The 21,979-nt window shown below is 35.7% G+C and overlaps 1 protein-coding gene across 1 annotated transcript in view; it reads right to left on the bottom strand.

Moving 5' to 3' along the window:
- The window catches only part of LOC105056711 (uncharacterized), a 30,874-nt gene extending 9,563 nt beyond the window's left edge, over positions 1–21,311 (bottom strand). The window contains exons 1-3 of the mRNA XM_029260536.2: positions 20,603–21,311; positions 19,199–19,348; positions 13,635–13,724 (exon numbers count right to left, since the gene is read on the bottom strand). Coding sequence (XP_029116369.2) covers positions 13,635–13,724; positions 19,199–19,348; positions 20,603–21,179 — 817 coding nt within the window. The 5' untranslated portion in view covers positions 21,180–21,311. The remainder of the gene's footprint in view (positions 1–13,634; positions 13,725–19,198; positions 19,349–20,602) is intronic.
- Positions 21,312–21,979: the final 668 nt, after the last annotated feature.

Genomic DNA, 21,979 nt, shown 5'->3' with positions numbered 1-21,979 from the left:
TAAGGAGTTGTACATGATGAAATCTCTCACCAACATTCTCTTCCTCTGGAGGCAGTTCTACCAATTGCGGATGACTGAGGGACAAAGCGTGCAGGAGCATCTCAGTCGCTTTCAGAAGATTCTCATCGACCTCTTCAACATTGGCGAGAATATTAAGGAGAAGACCAGAGTGCTGGTTTTGCTAACATCCTTCTCTCTTCGTATGAGTCCTTGGTGACTGTTCTTCTAGTGGGGAAGAGCACCATCAAGATAGATGAAGTTACCGTGGTGATTCTTCAGAACGAGGTTCTCGGGAGGAAGAACCCGGCTTCGAGCTTAGGTGTCAGTAGCTCTGCTTTGGTGGTTTCTGGAGGAGCAGGAGGTGGTAAACAAAGCGACAGAAGATCGCCATGAGGGCGGTCCAAGTCCAAGATGAGAGACTTGAGCAAGACTAGATGTTACCGGTGTGACAAGTTGGGGTGTTTAGCTAGAGATTGCTCTCAACTCAGGGATCGGATGATGGCTGCTGTAGCGACGGTCAGTAATGATTTAGAGGGAGATGTCCTAAAAATATCTGATGAGGTATCTACTTCTTTCCAACAGTAGATTTTAGATTCTGTGTGCACCTATCATGTATGTTACAGAGAGGAATAGTTTGACTTTCTGGAGAGTAGGAGGGCACTATTTATCTGTCAGATGAATCAAGCTGTGCGATCAAAGGCATCGAGACGGTCAGCTGAAGGATACATGATGGTATAGTGAGGAGATTGAAAGAGATCCGATACATATCCGATTTTAGATGGAACCTTATCTCACTGAGCAGACTGGATTCGAAAGGTTATAGGACGGTAGCTGGTGGAGGAATCCTGAAAGTGCTATATAGCGATAAGATTGTTCTGAAAGGGAAGAAGAAGATGAGAGGATATTATTACCTAACGGGGAGCTCAGTGTGAAGTGGAGCTTCAGGAGCCAGGAGGAGCCCAGAGCGAGGTAGAGCTCTAGGTGGAGGTGGATCAAGCATGAGATGCGAGACTTAGGAGGATGAAAGGCGATATCGCAAGGTAAGATTTTTATTACCACAGGATGATATCCTGAGTAGGTCTCAGGTCAGGAGGAGCACAGCATACGATGGATATAGGATCGAGCAGCTTGACTCGACTCCTATGTCTGCCCATCCATGATTAGTAAGAGATTGTCCTAGGATATGGGGGTAAGGAGATCCAGAAGCTTTCAGAGTTAGGAAAAGATCGAATGTCGAGTCGAGGTAGAGATTGTTAGGATTTGATATTTTGATATTTGATCTATATTGAGCCCACAACAAGGTCTGCGATGAAAAATGGAGTCCAATGAGTCCAAGATCACCCTAAACGGAGTCCGGATGAAGGAGATACATCTGATTGAAGTTGGCACAAAGTTTGATGCATTGGAGGATCGCCGGCCACCGATGGTGGACCGACGGAGTGACGGTGGCACGGTCGTGCGTGGCCCAGGCCCACATGAGCCCATGCGGGAGCCTGGATAGCTCGGTCCACCGTGGACTGAGCGGTGCACAGCAGTGCCTATGGACCGAGGGGGCGTTTTCCCTTGGTTTTCGCAGTCCACCATAGATCGCATGGTGTTTTACACCCATTTCTCACGGTCCATAGCTTATTACATGGACCGATGCGCGATCGTGTGGTCTGGGTCACTTTCGATCGTGATCCAACGGTCCAGATGGTTTCCTGGGTGCTGTAATCATATTCTAACTTGGTTTTTAAGTCCCTAATCCTAATCTAACTCAGTTTTAAGCCTTTTAAAAGGCTCTGATCCGCAACAGAAGGGTTGTGTGGTCATTTTCATTTGACAGAGCACCCAAGAACAGAGGTGACGCTGAGAGGAGCAGGAGCAGAAGCTCCAGAAAGACTCTTGGACAGCTGACAGCAGTCACTTCAAGGGTTCAGGGGGGTCTTCCTAGAGAAAGAACTTTTATTTATGAGGGAAAACTTCTTATGAGGGAAAAACTGGATGTACGAGGGTTGAAGATGAGATCTTCTCTTGTAATATTTTTTTTTCATAGTGAAGTTTGCATGTCCCGTGGAGGCAAGTCCTTTTTGGCTGATCTACATATTTGATTATTTTCTGTTTTATTTTTTCTTTCTTTCTGTTGTGATGTGCGGCATCGAAAAGATCCTGAGAGGTAGTGTCCTAGTTAAACATCCACCTACAGGAGGAACTGCGTGCAAAAATTGATTACTTTGATGCAGAAGAAGAATCAAGACATCTTACTCCATGAGAACAAGATGAGCGAGTGCATCTCCAGATGAACCTCAATTCTATTTTGAAACTAGGGGAAGTCTTATGGAACTAGCATTCTAGAATGCAATGGTTGCGTAATGGTGATCGTAACACAAAGTATTTTCATGTTTGGGCGAGGAATAGAAAAAGAAAGAATACCATCTTTGAACTTTGGGAAGATGGTCGTATAGTCGTCAATCAACAAAAATTTCAATCAACTTTTTTTACTTACTACTCAGGATTACTTGGTTCATCAGAAAACCGACTCGTGCAAGTAGATTGGAAGGCTCTCTATCTAGAAGGACCTCTAGATCTTTCTAATATTGAACAACCATTTTCGAAGGATGAAATTAGAAATGCAGTGTTTATTTGACATTTGATAAATCACTAGGGCCGAATGGATTTTCATTCTCCTTTTATAAATAGTTCTGGAACACAGTCAAGCAGGATGTTATGATGCTTTTCCAACAGTTCTTCAACCACTCAGCAAATTTGCAATGTCTTAGTTACTCCTTCATCACTCTTATCCCAAAGAAATCTTGCCATTGTTCTATGAAAGGCTTTAGGCCGATTAGCTTAATCAATAGGGTGACCAAAATTATTTCAAAAGTTCTCTCGAAAAGGCTCTCAACAAAAATAGAATCATTAATATCATCATCTCAGTCAGCATTCATCAGAGGCAGGAATATTTTTGAATGTTTTGCTATGGCCATGGAAACCATCAACTTTTGTAAGAATGAAGCACATAAAGGTGTTGTATATAAAGTTGATTTTGAAAAAGCTTTTGATAATGTTGATTAAAATTTTCTACTAACCCTGCTATCAGCCAGAGGATTTGGACTTAGGTGGCGTCGATGGATTGAGAACTTGGTGTGTACAGTGAGAGCATTAGCCCTGGTCAATGGTGAACAAGAAAAATCATTCAAATTACGGAAGGGCCTCAGACAAGGAGACCCTCTTACCAATACTCTTTCTTCTGGTTGTTGATACTTTAGATAGAATAATGCAAACTACTGGTAGATCTAACATTATAACTGGTATTGGTCCATATCATGTCACCGAACATCTCCAGAGTCTTCAATTTGCCGATGACACAATTATCTTTTGTGGGTATGACTTAAAGCATATCAAAACTCTCAAATTCCTTCTCTATTATTTTGAACTGCTGACTGGTCTTAGAATAAACTTTGAGAAATCCCAAGTCCTAGGCTTGCAAATTACTGATCTAGCACTTCAATGGGTGGCTTCTATTATAGGTAGTAAAATAGCGAACTTCCCCATTACTTACTTGGGCCTTCCTCTCCATCATTCTATAGTCCATAAGGCAGATTGGGTCCCTCTTAATGAAAAAATTCAGAAGAAACTCGCTGGTTGGAAAGGCAAGTTGCTTACCCTTGTAGGAAGACTAGTGCTCACCAATGTAGTAATCATAGAGATTCCGATCTATTGGATGAACATGTTTCTTCTTCCTAAATTCATCATTCAAAAAATCAATAAAATACGAAGGGCATTCTCAAGGTCAGTGAGTGAAGATTATAAGCACGGGAGTAGTCGAGTGCACCGGTCAATTGTCCATTGTCCTAAAATATTGGGAGGGCTATGAGTACTTAATCTACAAATCTTCAATCGGATATTACTCTATAAATGGTGGTGGAAGCTTTACTCTAATTCTGACAATCTATGGTATAAAAGCGTGTTAATCTGTAATGTATCTGTGGCGACAATGTTGAGTACAAGTCTTCTTACCAGGTCATTTGGCATTCTACACCCGATGCAAGCCCTGGACTTTGAGCAACTGAAAGAAAGTATCGATCACATAACTCTGGTTGATCACCCTGACTGCATCACATGGAAATGGTTTAGCAATAAAGCGTTTACGGCTAAGAAGATTTACCTTTTTCTTCAAGATGGTGGAGTTAGGCCAATTATGAGTCAGTTTTTATGGAAACTCCTATTTTCTGAAAAGACCAAACTTTTTGCTTGGTTGTGCGCCAATAACAAAATTCCTACAGAAGCAAATCTCCTAAAATATGGAAAAATTCGGACAGCACTCTGTATTCTCTATGGTGAAGCACCTGAAACAAATGACCATCTAATGCACAATTGCCTTTCTCAAGATCAGTTTGGAATCACCTATGTCAGGTCTGTAAGTATCAGATCTACCCTCTACCTTGGAATCCCTATGGAGTATTTGGAGGAGTAATCTTGCAAATAATGACCTAAGATATGGACTTGATATGCTTCTTGTAACAGGCCAATGGTGCCTTTGGAAGGAGAGGAAAAAGAGGATTTTTGATTTTTATGCTTACTGTTCGAGGCCTGTTGCTCAGCACATCCGGTCGACTAATCTCTCATGGACATCCCATCTGACATCAGAGCAGAAGAACAAGACGGTACCGGTCCTCAACCTTCTTCGGTCAAACAATCGGAACTCCATTCCTTTGGAGCCTATTCGAGATGACGATAGGTTGCACACGCCAGGTTCAGGATTGCTGTGACTAAAGTTGCCAGTTTGCTGTGGTTTGGAAATCAGTAGGTCTCAGAATTAACATTCTGTATCTCGAGGAAATAGAATCGTTTCCTCCTTGAACTCTTCTATTTCTATAGGTTTTTATTACATTTTCTTCTAATCCTGTCATGTCTCTGATGCAACCTACTTATATTATAAATAAATAATGGAGGTTATACCTTCTTTTCATCAAAAAAATTAGTAGGAATCATTTGATAATTCTAATTGATCTATATCATTTGGATAATTAATGTTTAAAGGAATTGTTTTAATAATTCAAACAAGAATTATAGCTAGCTAGTTCTACAAAATCTTCTTCTACAAAGATATGAATCATAATGACCTTAATGGCGTTCTATCCTTGTTTCTTTCGTTAATATATTCTAGAAATCCAAGAAAAAGAGACGTCTCTCGTGTCTATGAAGCCCTCTTAATTCCATTCTCCACCTTTTCTATGGGCTCATGCTGGAGAAGTAACAATTCTTTAGTAGTCTAGGAAGACTACTAATGGAGTCTTCTCCCTCTCCGTTCCCGATGTAATCGGACTCAAAGAGTCCGGCTAAGACTAGAAGACCACCCCTATAAAATCTCCTCTCCCTCTCTTAGGATTTAACAACGAAAATTCAGCAAAAAAATTTCTAGAGATTTTTCTAAAAATTATCGTGGGTGTTTGATCGGAGGAGAGGAGGGCCGTTGGAGCTCACCTTGGCTGCCGGAATAAGGTAATCTCTTCTCTTTTCATTTTGCATTTGTTTCTCGACTGTTGGTGACCGGCCATGATCGAAAAATTAGAGGAAAAAAAAAAGAAATGGGGTGGTTCTCCTGTTTTTCGAGAAATAAAAAAAAAAGAGGAGAAACATCACTGGCCGGCTTTGCATGGTCGGCCGTCGTTGCCGGACCTCCGGCCAAGCCACCACCTCACCGAAGCCGAGCCACTGAGGGGGACCTCACGGTCTTCTCCTATTTCGGCCCAAGGGAGGCCGTGGGAAGAAAAGGAAAAGAAGAAGAAAAGAAAAAAAAATAGAAATAGAAAAAAAAGAAAAAAAAAGAAAAAAAAGGAAAAGAGAAGAAAATAAAATAAAATAAAATAAAAAAAGAAGAAAAAAATAAGAGAGAGTTCTCTCTCTTTCCTCTCTCCTCTCTCTATCTTTCTCTCTCTACTTTCTCTCTAAATTTTCTCTCTCTAAGATCTTTCTCTCTTTGATTGTATCACAAATCCTAAGATAAACTTGAGATAAAAATTAGATTACCTGAGATTGCTCCAAAATTCATGCAGTAAATTAGATCCCGATCCGATTTTTATTCGAAATTCATAGTACCTGATTATAGTTAATTCATATTGAGTCATCTAGATATGATCTCTGATGATCTCGATCATGATTGTCTTATTTGAAAGATACAAAGATTCTCTCTCCACTTTCTCTCTCTATTTTCTCTCTCAAAAATTTTCTCTCTCTTCATGGATTTTCTCTCTCTAAAAGTCTTGTAGACCAATGGAGGGTCTAGATACTTAGAAGAATCCTAATTTTGGTTAATTCGAGAACAGGTCCTAGATTTGTGTTATTAGGATCGATTTTCGATAATTTTTTCATATATGATTTTTATAATTAATCAGGATCACGAAGAGATGTGATTGTTTGCATAAGGTATCGAGTGGAATATCTTATTTTCGAATTCATAAATCAAAGAAGATTCTGTGCTTGGATCAGTTATCGGTAAAAGTAAGAATCTCTATACATAATCACCATTATATATGCTATTTTATCGTTGGTCTTGCATCATTAATTTTGCATCGTTGGATTTGAGATCGATGAATTGCTATGCTTGAGACACCATTATATTGATTATCTGATTTTTGAGCATGAGTATATTATGTCAATATATATGTATCAATGATTGATAGCATGATTGTATGGATATGACATATCTAATTTGATCACAGTGTAAATCGAAATTGATTTGGTAAAATCAACATATAATGATTAAATGAAAAAGAGATATGGTTTGAACTAGTCTTGTCATATGGAATAGTCCGCTGAAAACTTATGCTTGGGACAGCTTGCTAGGAGCTTATGCGTGGGACAGCCCGCCAGGAGCTTATGCTTGGGACAGTCCTCCTGGCTTATAGGTGGATCAGCCGATCAGGAGCTTATGCCTGGGACAGCCTGTCAGGAGCTTATGCTTGGGACAACTTGTCAGGAGCTTATGCCTGGGACAGTCGGCCAGGAGCTTATGCTTGGGACAGCCCCCATAGGCTTATATGTGGATCAACCAGCCAAGAGCTTATGCCTAGGACAGCCCGTCAGGAGCTTATGCTTGGGACAGCTTTGAGAGGCTTATGAGTGGATATTTGATCAGGTAAAAATTGAGGCATAGTGTTGGTTAGTCCAAAGCCAAAAGAAAAAGATTAAAGATTATGTGATAATGAAAGAAAAGGAAAGACAAGACATGAAACAATTGCTGAACAAAAGTGTTTCACCCATTACCATATGATGATACATTTCTTTTGATAAGATAGATAATTATGGATGTTTGTATTATTCCGGATATTGAATATGAGATTTTATATTTTATTGCTTATTCTTATTTTCAGATTATATTATTATAGTGGTGTGATATGAAAATTTTTACTGGACTGTAAAGCTCACACCCCTTCATCTTTCTTTTTCTTCTTAAAGTTACAGGATGCTCATGATTGGCTATGGTATGGATTTGCGGGTGAGCAAATGCATAGATAGAGTATCATGATATTCGATCAGAGGATAGAAAGAATTTCAGTTATAATTAAATAAATTTTACTAATTATTATTGGAATTTGATATTATGGATGTTGAGGTTGTAATGAATTATTTTTGGCCTTGCATATTCTTTAGAGCTTGCTCTAAAAAGTGTGCGGCCATCACGTATCCAACTCGGATGTTGAGTTTGGAGTGTAACAGAGTGGTATCAGAGCATAGGTTATGGTCATGTGAGATCTATGATATAAGTGATTAGGATATGATAGAATAATATCAGAGCTTCAGTTAAGATCATTAGAAATTATGAAGTAATATCAAAGCTTTATGTATGATCAATAGGATGTGATAGAGAGATATCAGAGCATATGACTGAAGTGGTATCAGGATTTTTATGATCATTAGGGAGTGTGACATTTCTAGGATTATAATCAATAGAGTATGATTAATAATATCAGAGTTTAAGGTTATGATCATTAAGGATATGATAGAATGATATTAGAGAATATAACTTAAGATATTTGATCTTAAGGTTATAATTATTCAAAATTATAATTTTAGTGATATCTAAACTTAGGTTATGATCATGAGAAACATGATGGACATAAAAGAAAGAATCAGTATTTAGATTTTGAATCAATAGATACAATGATGAAATTTATGCATAAGTAATATATGATGTCTATAATAGAATTGACGAGTTATATTTTGGATTTCAATTAGTAGGGTTGACCTGGGTATGAGAAGTGTTGACCTAGAATGAAGTGGGAGGTCTTGATATGTTATGTTGGGTATACACGATGACTTTGAAATGTTAAACTTATATGGATGGAGATCATGATAACTTTTTTAATTTCGATGATAATTATCTAAGCATTATAAATTTTGGATTTATCAAAAGAAAGTTAATTAGGATATGGTCTAAGAAGAAATTACATCACATGAGAGAGAAATATTTTTGAGCATTGAACCTATAAGAGGTCATATATGAAACTCAATTTTAGATGAAAAATATACTTAAATTTTATTATGAGAATATGAGATACACATCTTGGTGAAATCTTTGATTATTCAAAATATCATATTTGGATGTGATTGTTTTGATCTTTTAAATTGCATTGAATTTCAAATCGAAAATTTGCTTTTCTAAGTGGATCTAAGAAATTTTGATGATTTGAATAAGAAATTGATTTTGTTAGAGTATAATATATAGGTTATGATGAAATTTGTAATAATTTGTATTTCCATCTTTAGATTAGATTTTTTTTTTCTTGTGATTATTGAAGATTGTGGATTGTAATTCAAGTCAGAATTTGGATTCCTGAGTTGAACTAAGATATTTTGTTATTGTTAAATTTTGAAAAACTTATATAAGGGATAAGAATTTATATGGATTTATCTATTGATGCAAAGGGTTGTAATGAAGGGAGCTTTACAAGAAATAACTAAGTTGATTCTACTTACAAAGATGTTGACTTGAGTTCTTCTAGTTTGTTCAAGTTAGAGTTAATTCTTTTACAAAGAAAAATTGGTTTGAAAGTTGTCTAAATGATTGCAAGATAAACTAAGGTTAACTCTAACTAATTTCAGATGTATTGGGATTTTGAGGAGTGATGAAGCTTATACAATGATTTCAAACATAGGAAGTGGATCAAGATTTAATTTTGATGTGCTATGCCCAAGGAGCAATAAAGATAAAGAAACTTAAAATTTTATCCTAAATTTTATATGAAATTTGAAGGTTGGATCTATCTTTGATTGATCTAATATACAAGGATATTCTTATCTTTTGATAAACCAATATAATTTGGTAAATTAAGATCAGAGTGTGTAGCAAAAGTGTGGTGGTTTAAATTGATTAAAAATATTAATTCTTTAAATCAAAAGATATTATGAAATACATTAGTTGCAAATAAGGAAGGATTTTATTGATAATGAAAGGATGCTATAAAGTTTGATCTAATCTGATCATAGCCGGTTAATTTTTGTCAGTAGGTTGCTTCATTGTAGATAATACCAAAAAATTCTAGATATCTCAAGTTTATTATTAACAGCTTGATACTTCTGTTACTAGTTCAAACCTAGAATATTTTGATATAGATCTCATATTTTTTTAAATTTAATATTGTTACTCGAATTGGCATAGAAGGTTAAGATTTTTCTAAGATGGCAGTCTAATTGTTAAATTTATTGGAAGGTCAAGAGAAGAAAGAAATCAATGATTGTGAAGAGTGTCCGATGTTTGGCTTTTCTTTATTTTCTATCATAGGTAGTCTGAGATAATTATGAATTTTGAGTGAAATATATTGAACAAATAATTGTGGTATGTTAACACAAGTCTAAAATATTATTGCTCTTTGAAAAAAAAAGGATGAGTTTAAGAATTCAAATAATTTTGTTATATCAAGAATCATGAGAAATAAATAATATGTAAGAGATTAGTGAAAGCTTGAGAATAACATGAAGAATATACATTTTTGAAATATATATCTCAAACAATGTAACTTAATTTCGAGGATAAAATTATTTGAAGGGAGGAAGAATGTGACACTCGACCCATTTGGGCCTAGCAAACTTTGACGAGCCCAAAAGCCCAAAGGAAAAAAAAAAAGGAGACTTGATCAGAGGAGGAGGAAGACTCCTAATCGGAGTCTTCTTCTTCTCCGTTCCCGATGTAATCAGACTCAAAGAGTCCGGCTAAGACTAGAAGACCACCCCTATCAAATTCCCTCTCCCTCCCTTAGGATTTAACAATGAAAATTCAGCAAAAAAATTTCAGGGACTTTTCTAAAAATTACCATGGGTGTTTGATCGGATGAGAGGAGGGCCGTCGGAGCTCACCTTGGCCGTCGGAACAAGGTAATCTCTTCTCTTTTCATTTTGCATTTGTTTCCTGACCGCCGGTGACCGGCGATGATTGAAAAATTAGAGAAAAAAAGAAAGGGGGTGGGTCCCTTATTTTTGAGAAATAAAAAAAAAAGAGGAGAAACATCGTCGGCCAGCTTTGCATGGTCGGCCATCGTTGCCGGACTTCCGACCAAGCCACCACCTCACCGAAGCCCGAGCCACTGAGGGGGACCTCATGGTCTTCCCCTATTTCGACCCAAGGGAGGCTGTGGAAAGAAAAGGAAAAGAAGAAGAAGAAAAGAAAAAAAAAAGAAATGGAAAAGAAAAAAAAAGAAAGAAAAAAAAATAAAAAGAAGAAAAAAAAATAAGAGAGAGTTCTCTCTCTTTCCTCTCTCCTCTCTCTATTTTTCTCTCTCTAGTTTCTCTCTCTAGATGCTCTCTCTACTTTCTCTTTAGATTTTCTCTCTAAGATCTTTCTCTCTCTGATTGCATCACGGAACCTAGGATAAACTTGAGATGAAAATTAAATGACCTGAGATTGCTCCAAAATTCGTACAGTAGATTGGATCTCGATCCGTCTTTATTCGAAATTCATAGCATCTGATTATAGTTAATTCATATTGAGTCACCCAGATATGACCTCTGATGATCTCGATCATGATTATCTTATTTGAAAGATACAAAGATTCTCTCTTCACTTTCTCTCTCTACTTTCTCTCTCAAAAATTTTCTCTCTCTTCATAGATTTTCTCTTCTAGAAGTCTTGTGGACCAATGGAGGGTTTAGATACTTAGATGAATCCTAATTTTAGTTAATCCGAGAAGAGGTTTTGGATTTGTATTATTAGGATCGATTATCGGTAATTTCTCATATATGATTTTTATAATTGATTAGGGTCATGAAGAGATATGATTGTCTGCATAAGGTGTTGAGTGGAATATCTTATTTTCGAATTCATAAATCAAAGAAGATTCTATGCTTGGATCAGTTATCGGTAAAGATAAGAATCCATGTACATAATTACCATTATATATGCTATTTTATCGTTGATCTTGCATCATTGATTTTGCATCGTTGGATTTGAGATCGATGAATTGCTATACTTGAGACACTGTTATATTGCTTATATGATTTTTGAGTATGAGTATATTATGTCAATACATATGTATCAATGATTGATGGTATGATTGTATGGATATGACATATCTAATTTGTTCACAGTGTAAATCGGAATTGATTTGGTGAAATCAACATATAATGATTAAATGAAAAAGAGATATGGTTTGGACTAGCCTTGTCATGTGGAACAGCCCGCTAGGAGCTTATGCCTGGAATAGCTTGCTAGGAGCTTATGCCTGGGACAGCTGGCCAGGAGCTTTTGTCTGGGACAGCACTAGGAGCTTATGCCTGGGACAGCCTGCTAGGAGCTTATGCTGGGACAGCCGGCCAGGAGCTTATACTTGGGACAGCAGGACAGGAGCTTATGCCTGGGACAGCCCGCTAAGAGCTTATGCCTGGGACAGCCTTGAGAGGCTTATGAGTGGAATTTGATCAGATGAAAATTGAGGCATAGTGTTGGTTAGTTCAAAGTCAGAAAGAAAAAGATTAAAGATTATGTGATAATGAAAGAGAAAAGAAAGACAAGACATGAAACAATTGCTGAACAAAGTATTTCACCCATTAACATATGATGATACATTTCTTTTGATAAAATAGATAATTACGGATATTTACATTATTTTGGATATTGAATATGAGATTTTATATTTTATTGCTTATCCTTATTTTCAGATTATATTATTATATTGGTGTGATATGAGAATTCTTACTAGGCTGTAAAGCTCACACCCCTTCATCTTTCATTTTCTTCTCAGAATTACAGAATGCTCATGGTTGGCTATGATATGGATTTGCGGGTGAGCAAATGCATAGATAGAGTATCATGATATTCGATCAAAGAATAGAAAAAATTTCAATTATAATTATACAAGTTTTACTAATTATTATTGAAATTAGATATTATGGATGTTGAGGTTGTAATGAATTATTTTTGGCCTTACATATTCTTTAGAGCTTGCTCTAAGAAGTGTGTGGCCATCACGTATCTAACCCGGATGTTGAGTTCGAAACGTGACAGAATGTCTTATTGGGATTTAATTATTTCCATTTTATCAGCTTTTGAAGTACTAAGCATCATAATTGACGTCCAGCTAGTGATCTCAATTCAGTATACTAGCAGATGTTTTGCATCTTAATCATTAAAAAATAGGATGTTTTAACATGCGGTGCCTCCGTAGATTCGTGTGTAAGGAAAAGGGCCCTTGATACTTTAACTTATCTTCCCTCCTCTATGCCAGACCACTGGGCATTGTGTATTGCAAGAGGGATCGAAAATTAAAAGGTACCTGATCAAGTGCACCGGGCGTTTGAAGAAATAAGGTAGGAGGTAAGGGACCAGCAATAAGTTTTCCAAATATCAGAATACTTTATTTCTAAAAAAAAAAGTTTCTCTAGACTTCTATCCGGATAGAGGCAAGCTAGCATGTCATTTGCCGTATTTCTTTTCCAGGAAAAACTGTTAGATAGCCATCTAAATTTCATTCACAAGAATAAATAAAAACATATTAATTCATTTATCTGTCACCATCTGATCTATGAACCATTGAAAAAGCTTGATTCTCCACCATGAAATAGAAAAGGAGGAAAAAATTGTTTTCATTTCCATCATACTCGTGGGGTTAACTAGTTAACAATTAAAATTACAAACAAATATAATGGAAGATTGCCGAAGTTATAGGCGATCCACATGGAATAGGTTCGGTACACTGCTAAATGCTACCAAGGTGAAAGGCCTTCTATAGGCAAAAATTTTTAGCTGCCTAAGTTATTTCTTATGGGTAAATTGTTAGCTGGTCATTAGCGTAGTATTGTTTGAAAATAATTAAAGGATATCTATGACTCATCAAGCATGGTTCAAATTTCTTTTACAAGAAGATGGGATATTTTTACTTTTATTTTTATTTTTTTGAGGAATGTGGTGAATACTACTTTTCAGGTTTGGACACAGAACCCTTTCTTGCGGTTGCACAAAAAGAAGAATGAAAGTTTATTTCCTGTTTAATAATGCAAAACATGATATTTTCTGCAAAATCCTGAAGAAGCAAATATGAAATTGGTGTTTCAAAAAATATTTCGGTGGCTGATAAAGACTAATTATTCATGTGTGTTATTTGCATTTTCACCCGCCTATAGTCTTGCAATTTAAATATGCTTTAATAAAATAAAATTACCATCACATGTTTTGTGGTCATCTTGCGAGTCTTGCCTTTTTTGTTCTTTGTCGGTTGGATGGTCAAGCTGCTTATCTTTCGGATGTATACCTAGACGCACACAGAAAAGAAATATTAGAACTTTAGACCCTAGCATAGAAGATTTCAACACATAAATGTAAACTTTTATTTTTGAGCGGTACAGACATAGATGTTAATTTTAGATTTCAAAAGTTTTAACTATGAAAGCAAGGATCAAATTTTTACATAATATAAACTTTTGTTAATGACTTTGTCATATTCTTTCAATTACATGTATTACAATCATGGTTACTTTAGATTTTGTAAATTAAAGAAAGGAGTATAGTTTGGTATTGACCATTTGTAGATTAGGACTGTTGGCCCTTTATAGATTAACAAACAATCATGGAAATACCATTGTCATAAAACTTAATATCAATATAATCATGCATACTTAGGTTGTAAATCTTTGTTTGCACTTTATTTACAATTATGCGAATTACAAAAATTAGTTGGTTTAAACTTTTATCTCAATATTCACATCCCTTTCCTTAGCAATCAGGGGTTCTAAGTTCAAGTAATGGTGGTGCAAACCGAGGTATCTAGGACTGGATAATTATTAGAGCTCTAAATGATATGATCATCGTCTTGAGCAACGGGTTGCAACTCAAGCGAGTAGGTAATGTTGAGGGCAAACTTTAATCCAATCCAACCTCTAAATTCTTGAATCCTAACCCAAGCTCATCTTGCTTTGGAATTTATCTATTTTTCAAACCAAATCCAATCTAGCACTATTCTAATCTAAATTTGGTTGTGTTTGGCTAGTCTAATGGGGTCATGTTAGTCGGGTTGAGTTGGGCTATGCCATCTTAATTGGATTAAATTAGGTCAAATAGAAAGTTTAAGATACGGAAGAGTTTGTGGATGCTTTTATTGAATTAATATTTGTTCAATCATTCATAAATTTTAATAACTCACTAATACATAATTTAGTAAGCTTGAAGACATAATTACATAGACATATAAGTACCTATAGATATAGAATATAAATTAAAATGAATTATTTATTTATCAATTTACATATCATGTTGGGTTGGGTTAAGTCAGGTTGGGTTCGGTTAGGTTAAGGTTGGGTTCAAGTTAGATGGAAGGCTGACCCTAACCCTATCCAGATGGGTTGAGATTTTTAAACATAAGACCAGTTGTAAAACAGCAATCCAACCCTAACCAATGAGCTAGTTGGGTAGGTGTGTTTAGGTTAAGCTCAACTAAAGTTCCACCTCTACGAGAAGCTTGTGATCCACAGGAAGGCTGGCTAGAACAAAATTAGGCTCAACTTAGTCGATAAATAAGTAAAGCTCCAATAGATTTGAAAACTAGACTTGAAGGTGAGTAAGGGGTATATCATACATTTTCAGCTTAAATTATGATGATTGAGACTTGCATTAATTTGATCCATGTTACATTCCTTTTTTGCTTGGACGCTCAGATGTGTTTGCTTAATTATGCTAGGTGGAATGATATGCTTTCTTCATATAAGATTGATCTTTTATAAGTTGTACAAGTAAAAAAAAAAGAAAAGAAATAGAGCATGATATTGTATGCTAACTTGCTAACTTTCATAAAGATTTAATTTGATCTTATATATGTATGTATGTATGTGTGTGTGTGTGTCTATCACTCTTTATTATAGAGCAAGTTTGTACTCTCTTTAGAGAGCCATCGTTAGATATTAAAGTCCCTTAATTGGATATAATGGAAAGTTGAAGAGGGACTATAAGAGGGAGGGTATCACAAAGAAGGAGGTTGCTTGTAACTGTCTTTCCAATGTATGCCCTTATTAATGGAGGGAGCCTATGCACTACTGATTTTTTGAGAGAAGATAGATTGTGTAGACTCCATATTTACTTTTTTTTTTATGTATTATTCATATAGATTAAATATTTATATAAGATGTATCATATTGTTTACTTTATATGGCAGATGTACTTTAATATTAGTAGAGCTGCATGATCATCTCAATTGGTTTATCACACATTAGGCTTCAAGAGTTATATAAGGCACAGAGATGAATTCGTATATTACGAACTCCTAACAATTAGATTTATTTATTTTATATATAAACTCAATGCTTCTTAATGAAGTTATGTATCAGATATATGTATCATGTATCATGTATTATGTATCATGTTTTATAATATTTATAAGTCTTATTTTGACTCTTGGTCTTCATTCCTTCAAATTGAAACTTTAATCTTCATATTGAATCATGTATCATATATTATATATGTATTGCGTTTCATGTTTCATATATATGTAATGTGTATCATGAACCATATATCTTGTATAATATATTATGTATCATGAACAATGTATCATATAATATATACTATTTTTGTAGATGAAAGAGCATGGAATAGAGCTTGATGAGGTGGAGTTTTATAGGATGACTCATACCCACTAAGATGGTAGCTTTTCTCGTGGGCAGTCTAGAAATATTATTGTATATATTGATCCATTTGTTGAATGATTTATAGTATCATTTTTTGTATCATTAATATCCAACTTTTTTCTTGAATATAGGATAGGGCAATATCTCTCATTATTGAGCATGTTGTGAGCAATCATTATCTATAGAGACTAGTTGCATGGAAGCCCTGGTGTTCGTCAAACTTATGGGACCAAAGCATTATGATCAAGTGAGGGCTGATAGAGTTGGAGTCACTCACGTTCAGTTATGTACAATGAGCAGATATATCTAAAATACTAGACAGAATAGTAATACTATAGAGGTTCGTAGACTAGAGACAGAGATACGAAGATGAGGTAAAGCCATCAAATAGAGATGTGGAGCTGAGATAGACTATCAGACAAAGATACAGTCTTTAAGGACTCAGCTTGACTAGTTTACATCTTTATTGTGGGGTTTGATCCCATATCATATAAATAACTACATATAATCATATATTTTATATTATGATTATGTATATTTTTTGTGTAGGCTTCATGAATTATAATATGTAGTGATTTCCATATTCTCAACTTATTAAATTTCTATCTTTTTCTTATAGGCTCCTAGTACTTCTAGCAGTTGTAGAGATGATGATGATGCTACCCTCATTTTTTTTCTGTGTTTCATATATGATGTATCTTTTTATATTTTTTATAGTTTTTTGAATTGTAATGAACATTCAGTCATGTTTGACAACATAAAGAGTTGCCATTTTAATATACAATACAATATTATTTTGTCACTTTTGTTATGTAATAAGAGAATTTTTGGAGTTCCTTTTGTTTATATTTGCTATGTATAAGTGATTTGTTCAGGTTGCACAAGTTTTGTTCATATTTGTTATATAAAAGTAATTTACTATATGATTTTTTTAAAAAAAAGACACTAGGTGATACTTTAAAGCATCATTAACATACCAAATAATGATGCTATAAAACATCATCCAATAACGATGCAAATTACCATCATTAGTTAGTGACACCACTAAGCATTGTTAGTAAGCAACGCTAATAAGGGTCGTTAGTTAGCGATACTAATAAGCGTCATTAGTTAGAGATGCTAATAAGCATATTAATGAAGTAAATAAACATCATTAGTTAGTGACACAAACAAGCATAATGATGCTTTTTGAAAGCATCATTTGCTTCATTTTCATGTTTATAACACGACACTTTTGCTATGCTTTGCACAGCATCATGGACGTGATTTGCAATGCTAACAAATGTTGGCAAAGTCCATAGAAAACCCCAGGAATGCTGATCTTCCCTGCAGCATCGAATCTATTTTTTTTTTTCTTTTCCCATTCAAATGTTATCTTTGTTGATGGAGACTGATTTTAGTCTCTCGTTGAGTATAGGTGCTTTTTGTGTAATTCATCATTGTTATAACCCATTCAACTTTGACATTTCTTGTTTTAAAATACTTGGTCAAGCATAATGTTATTCTTTTATGATCTTGGGACACTAGACCATGGTGTTAATTAATTGCTTTCAATCAAGTTTTATTTATATGATCTGTCCAAATACATAAGGTTAAAATAATAAAACATTTCTTGCTATAAATGTTATGATATCACACTTTTTTATCCAAATCTTTGTTCTTATTTATTAAAATTTCCTGACGTGCATTATACGTGCCTACTATATAGACTAGTAGTGTTAGGAAAGGAAGAAGTGCGACACATTGGTGGTTGGTGTTTGGGATTTTAAAAATTTTGGGGATGATATTAATTAGAAAGATAATCAATAGGTACAAAAGCATATTTAACTATAATTATTAACAAATAATAAAAACATATAAGAGCAATTACGTTAAAAATGATGCCTAGGCATCATTAACATTCCTATATTAAATATGTATAATGGCATAAAATGTGTAATGAGATAGAAATGCATAATAAGTATTTTAGTTACACATAATTAGTATATGTACAAATTTGTATGTTTATAATTTGAACAGAAATTGTATTAATATAAATTTTAAAATTCTTTTTTATTATAACTAGGCATCTATCTTGCACAAAGGAAAACAATATGAGAACTCTTCAATTGTACACCTTTTTATGAGAATCCAATACCCCAGTAGAAGATGCGTTCTGGTATGTATTAATTGATTATCAAACATGAGAATTGTTCAGAATCTACACAAGTTCTTGTTCCCATTTTGGAAAACTGAACATTGGCATAAGGTATTCCAGATACATAATCATGTAGATTTAGCATGTCTTTTATAGGAAGTACAACTATTTGCACACCCAACGGGAATGCCTGTTGACTATTTGCAGTTTCTATCCCTACAATATTATATAGCAAACAACCAGCATGGTGAATCTATACATGTGCTTGTAGTGTTGTAAATCTTACGCTCTAATGACAAATTTGTTGTTCTTGAAAGATAGGGAATGGTTGCACCTCTTGTTTTAGGAGGTTCCCATTCTAGATCGGGTGAATTATTGGTTAACCATATGATGGGGATTATTCTTTCATCATTTTTATGAAATTATTGATTCTTAGAATCAACAAGTTTGCTCTTTAGTAACAATACTCTTTCTTATTCATAAAAACAAAAAAAAATTGAATCAAAAACTTCACTCTAATTAGGGTTGGAGTAAGCAAGGGACACAAACAGATGTTGCTAGTATCAAATATCCAATGACTTTACCAACTACTGGAATTACAATTCAATTAAATGTTGCTTTCTCTTAAATAAATCATATGTACTTCACAAACTCGGTGATGGTTGATATAGAAAGCCTCTTAACTTATCAAGAGAGTTTTTATCTATAAGAAATATCAAGAGAGAGTATCCTCGAGAATAATCATAAGTTTTCGACAATTTATATACAGCCACACATTTCAATGCATGATATGCATAAAGCCAATCAACTCATTCAAAGAGATTTCCTAGGAATAACTGCAAGTGTTTTTTAAGAGATGAATAACTGCAAGATAGTGGTTGTTATAGACACATATAAGTATGCACCGACATTCACACACATATGCGTGCGCACACACAGAGAGAGGGGGGGGGAGAGAGAGAGAGAGAGAGTCACTATGGTAGATAAAGCTATCAAGTAAGCTGAGTTGAATCCCACTCTTGAAAGCTGAAAGCTTTGTAGCCAAAATATGGAGAGCCGAGTACCCCTCTTCATCCTCGTCGTCCACAAGCATAGGGTATTTTTTAATGATTATCAAGGCTAGATCTGTACTCCATGCCACAATATGGTCACGACCAATTCATTAATAATAGTGTTTCTAATTAATAATAGAAAATCCTTGGACACCTTTACTTGCCATTGTCACAATCATGTAGGAAAACATAACAACTTACACTTTCCAATTAGAATTTCGATTAGTGATATTTTGAATACAATAACAGCAGCTGCAAAGGTCATCTCTTCATTGCAATAGTAGAAAATAGACAATAATAAAACAAAATAGCGCATGGCACCAATTCATTTTTTAAATTAACATGGCATTTTGAATTTAAAATAATATTCTGTCTCATATTAGTATCAAAGAGTCCGTCATTCCTATTTTATGATAGTCATTATATTTTAATCTCTAGTCTTGTAACTTATTGTTTATACATCTCATGAAGTTAATTAGAAGAGAATGGAGTATTTTATTTATTATTCTAACGGCATTAATTTTATATCTTATATTGTTAGTTTTGCCCCAAGCTCTCAAACCTATTCAACTCCTTAACTTGTGATCCTTCACTATTAGTCCCCTGGTTGCCAAGTCCTAATCAAGAAGAGAGTGAAAAGAGTGAGAGGGACTGACCCTCAAGGTATATATTAAGATAAAGACAAAATATCCTTTTGTAACCTTAGTTAACCTTAACTAAGGTTCAATCAACAAAAATTAGTAGAAGGACCATTTTGTATACAACTAGCTAGAGAACTTTACGAGAACTTATTTACCTAATGTCTAATATGCAGAGTGAAGTTTGGAGTTTGCATGATGAGGTGCATCACGTTTTTAGCAACTCCATGTTTCTTAGGATATTTCTCACTTAGCATGATGCGTGCTCCTCGTGAGTCCCTTTTAATCATTAGATACCTCACAACAGACAGGTGCGTTAAGTCCACATCATGTTAACTAACTAATTTATTGCAAAAGCTTAGGCTAATAAAGAAAGGTCAACAATGTATATCAAGCTTGACGAACTCATAACCGCGAGTAAACCTGGGGCTCTCATACCACATGCATTAACTAATTAATTGAATCAAAAAATTTAAATTTATAAGAAAAGGATCAACAATAAACTCGTCTCTGACCTCATGGGTTGGGTTGGAAGTGGCCATAGTGAGCTTTTTTTTTTCTCTGGTAATTATGGTGTGCTTATTTTACCAGCAGCTTAGCCAACGAAACCATCACCACTATGGCTTCCATGGCCGTTTCTTTGTCCATTAAATCAGAAAAAGAAATACAGTGGGTTGAAAATCACTCACCAAAATGTTCTCTGAAAATAGCACTGTGAAGAATGGTGTTCCCACCATCCTTTTTATTCAAGGCACTCCAGCCTTCTCTTTCAATAATCGTCTGAAGGGTGAGGAACGCCTCCTTATGGCCGTGGAGCACCGCCACATGCAGTGGTGTCTCGCCCCGTTTGTTGCGGGGCTGCACCACCTCCTGCGTGCGGTAGTGATTAGCAATGAACGAGCACACGTTAACCATTCCCACGAATGCAGCTTGGTGGAGCGGCGTGCAACCCCAAACATTCCTCGCTTGCACGAATTTCTCCATTCTTCTTTTGTCCTGCTTCTCCATGAGCTCCATGAGCTTGATCACTTCACCATCACTGCCCGTGAGGATGGCAAGGTGAAGAATGGTGTCCCCAGCAGTGTTGATCTTGGTCGGGACAGATTTATCCTGGTAGAAATCCGCTACTTCTTCCCGTTTGTGGTCCATTAAAGCAGTGTATAACCGTTGCTTCATCTTGTGCTGCACATCTTCTCGTTGAGCACCACTAGTATCAGCGTCTTCGCTCCTTATTTCCTTACCTCTCTCCCTGGGGATCCCTGCCATCTCTTCCGTCACTGAAAGTATGGTGGCGAAAAGTTCGTTAAAGCCTGACTAGGCGGCAGGGCCTTGTGGCGGATTTTATAGCAGAGGCGGGGGACAAAATGACCACCTGCGGGTTGGTGCACTAGTGACAAGTCATCTCGCGTACAGCTCGAGAGAGAGAGAGGAAAAAAAAAAAAAAGGACTTTTTTCTGTCAGCCATACACAGAAGCTAGATTTCTGCACATGCCCGGTCTACATTGAGTAATACGCTGCAAGACTCCTTCCTGTCAGCTATACACCGGTTTCATTAGGCACCCCGTGCTACGTGTTACGAGTTCTTTGTGAACATATCCGACTCGATTTGCTAATGGCCCGTCTAAGCTCACAATTTAGTCAAGAAACAAGTTAAACTTGAACAACTTCCAAAGCTAGGCTCATAAATGAGCCGAGCCTAGCTAGATCCCCTAAATTATAATTTGGTTTCTCTACAAAAATTGGTTCGGTTCCATAGAAAGCTTCTTTGAGCTGCGTTCAAATAATAAGCAAATCAAGCGGGAACATTAATTCTCTGCTGAGGTTGGTTCGAGCTTGCTGTTCCCTTTCTCATCGCAACCCGTCTTGTAGCCTACTCAAGTGCTTGGCTCAGATCATTAACACCTACGGCCACTCTATTTATGGAATTTAATTGACAGAGATTAGTGAGGGAGTGCATGCCATGTATATATAATTTTACATTACAAAACGGCCACAATGTGCAGATCATGATTCATGATGTCAGCTTCGTACGGAGCTCCAGAGGGTTGCTTCGCGGGTAACCTAGC

This window comes from Elaeis guineensis, chromosome 2, assembly GCF_000442705.2.
Source record: "Elaeis guineensis isolate ETL-2024a chromosome 2, EG11, whole genome shotgun sequence".
NCBI lineage: Eukaryota > Viridiplantae > Streptophyta > Magnoliopsida > Arecales > Arecaceae > Elaeis > Elaeis guineensis.
This window is presented reverse-complemented; position numbering and strand designations above follow the sequence as displayed.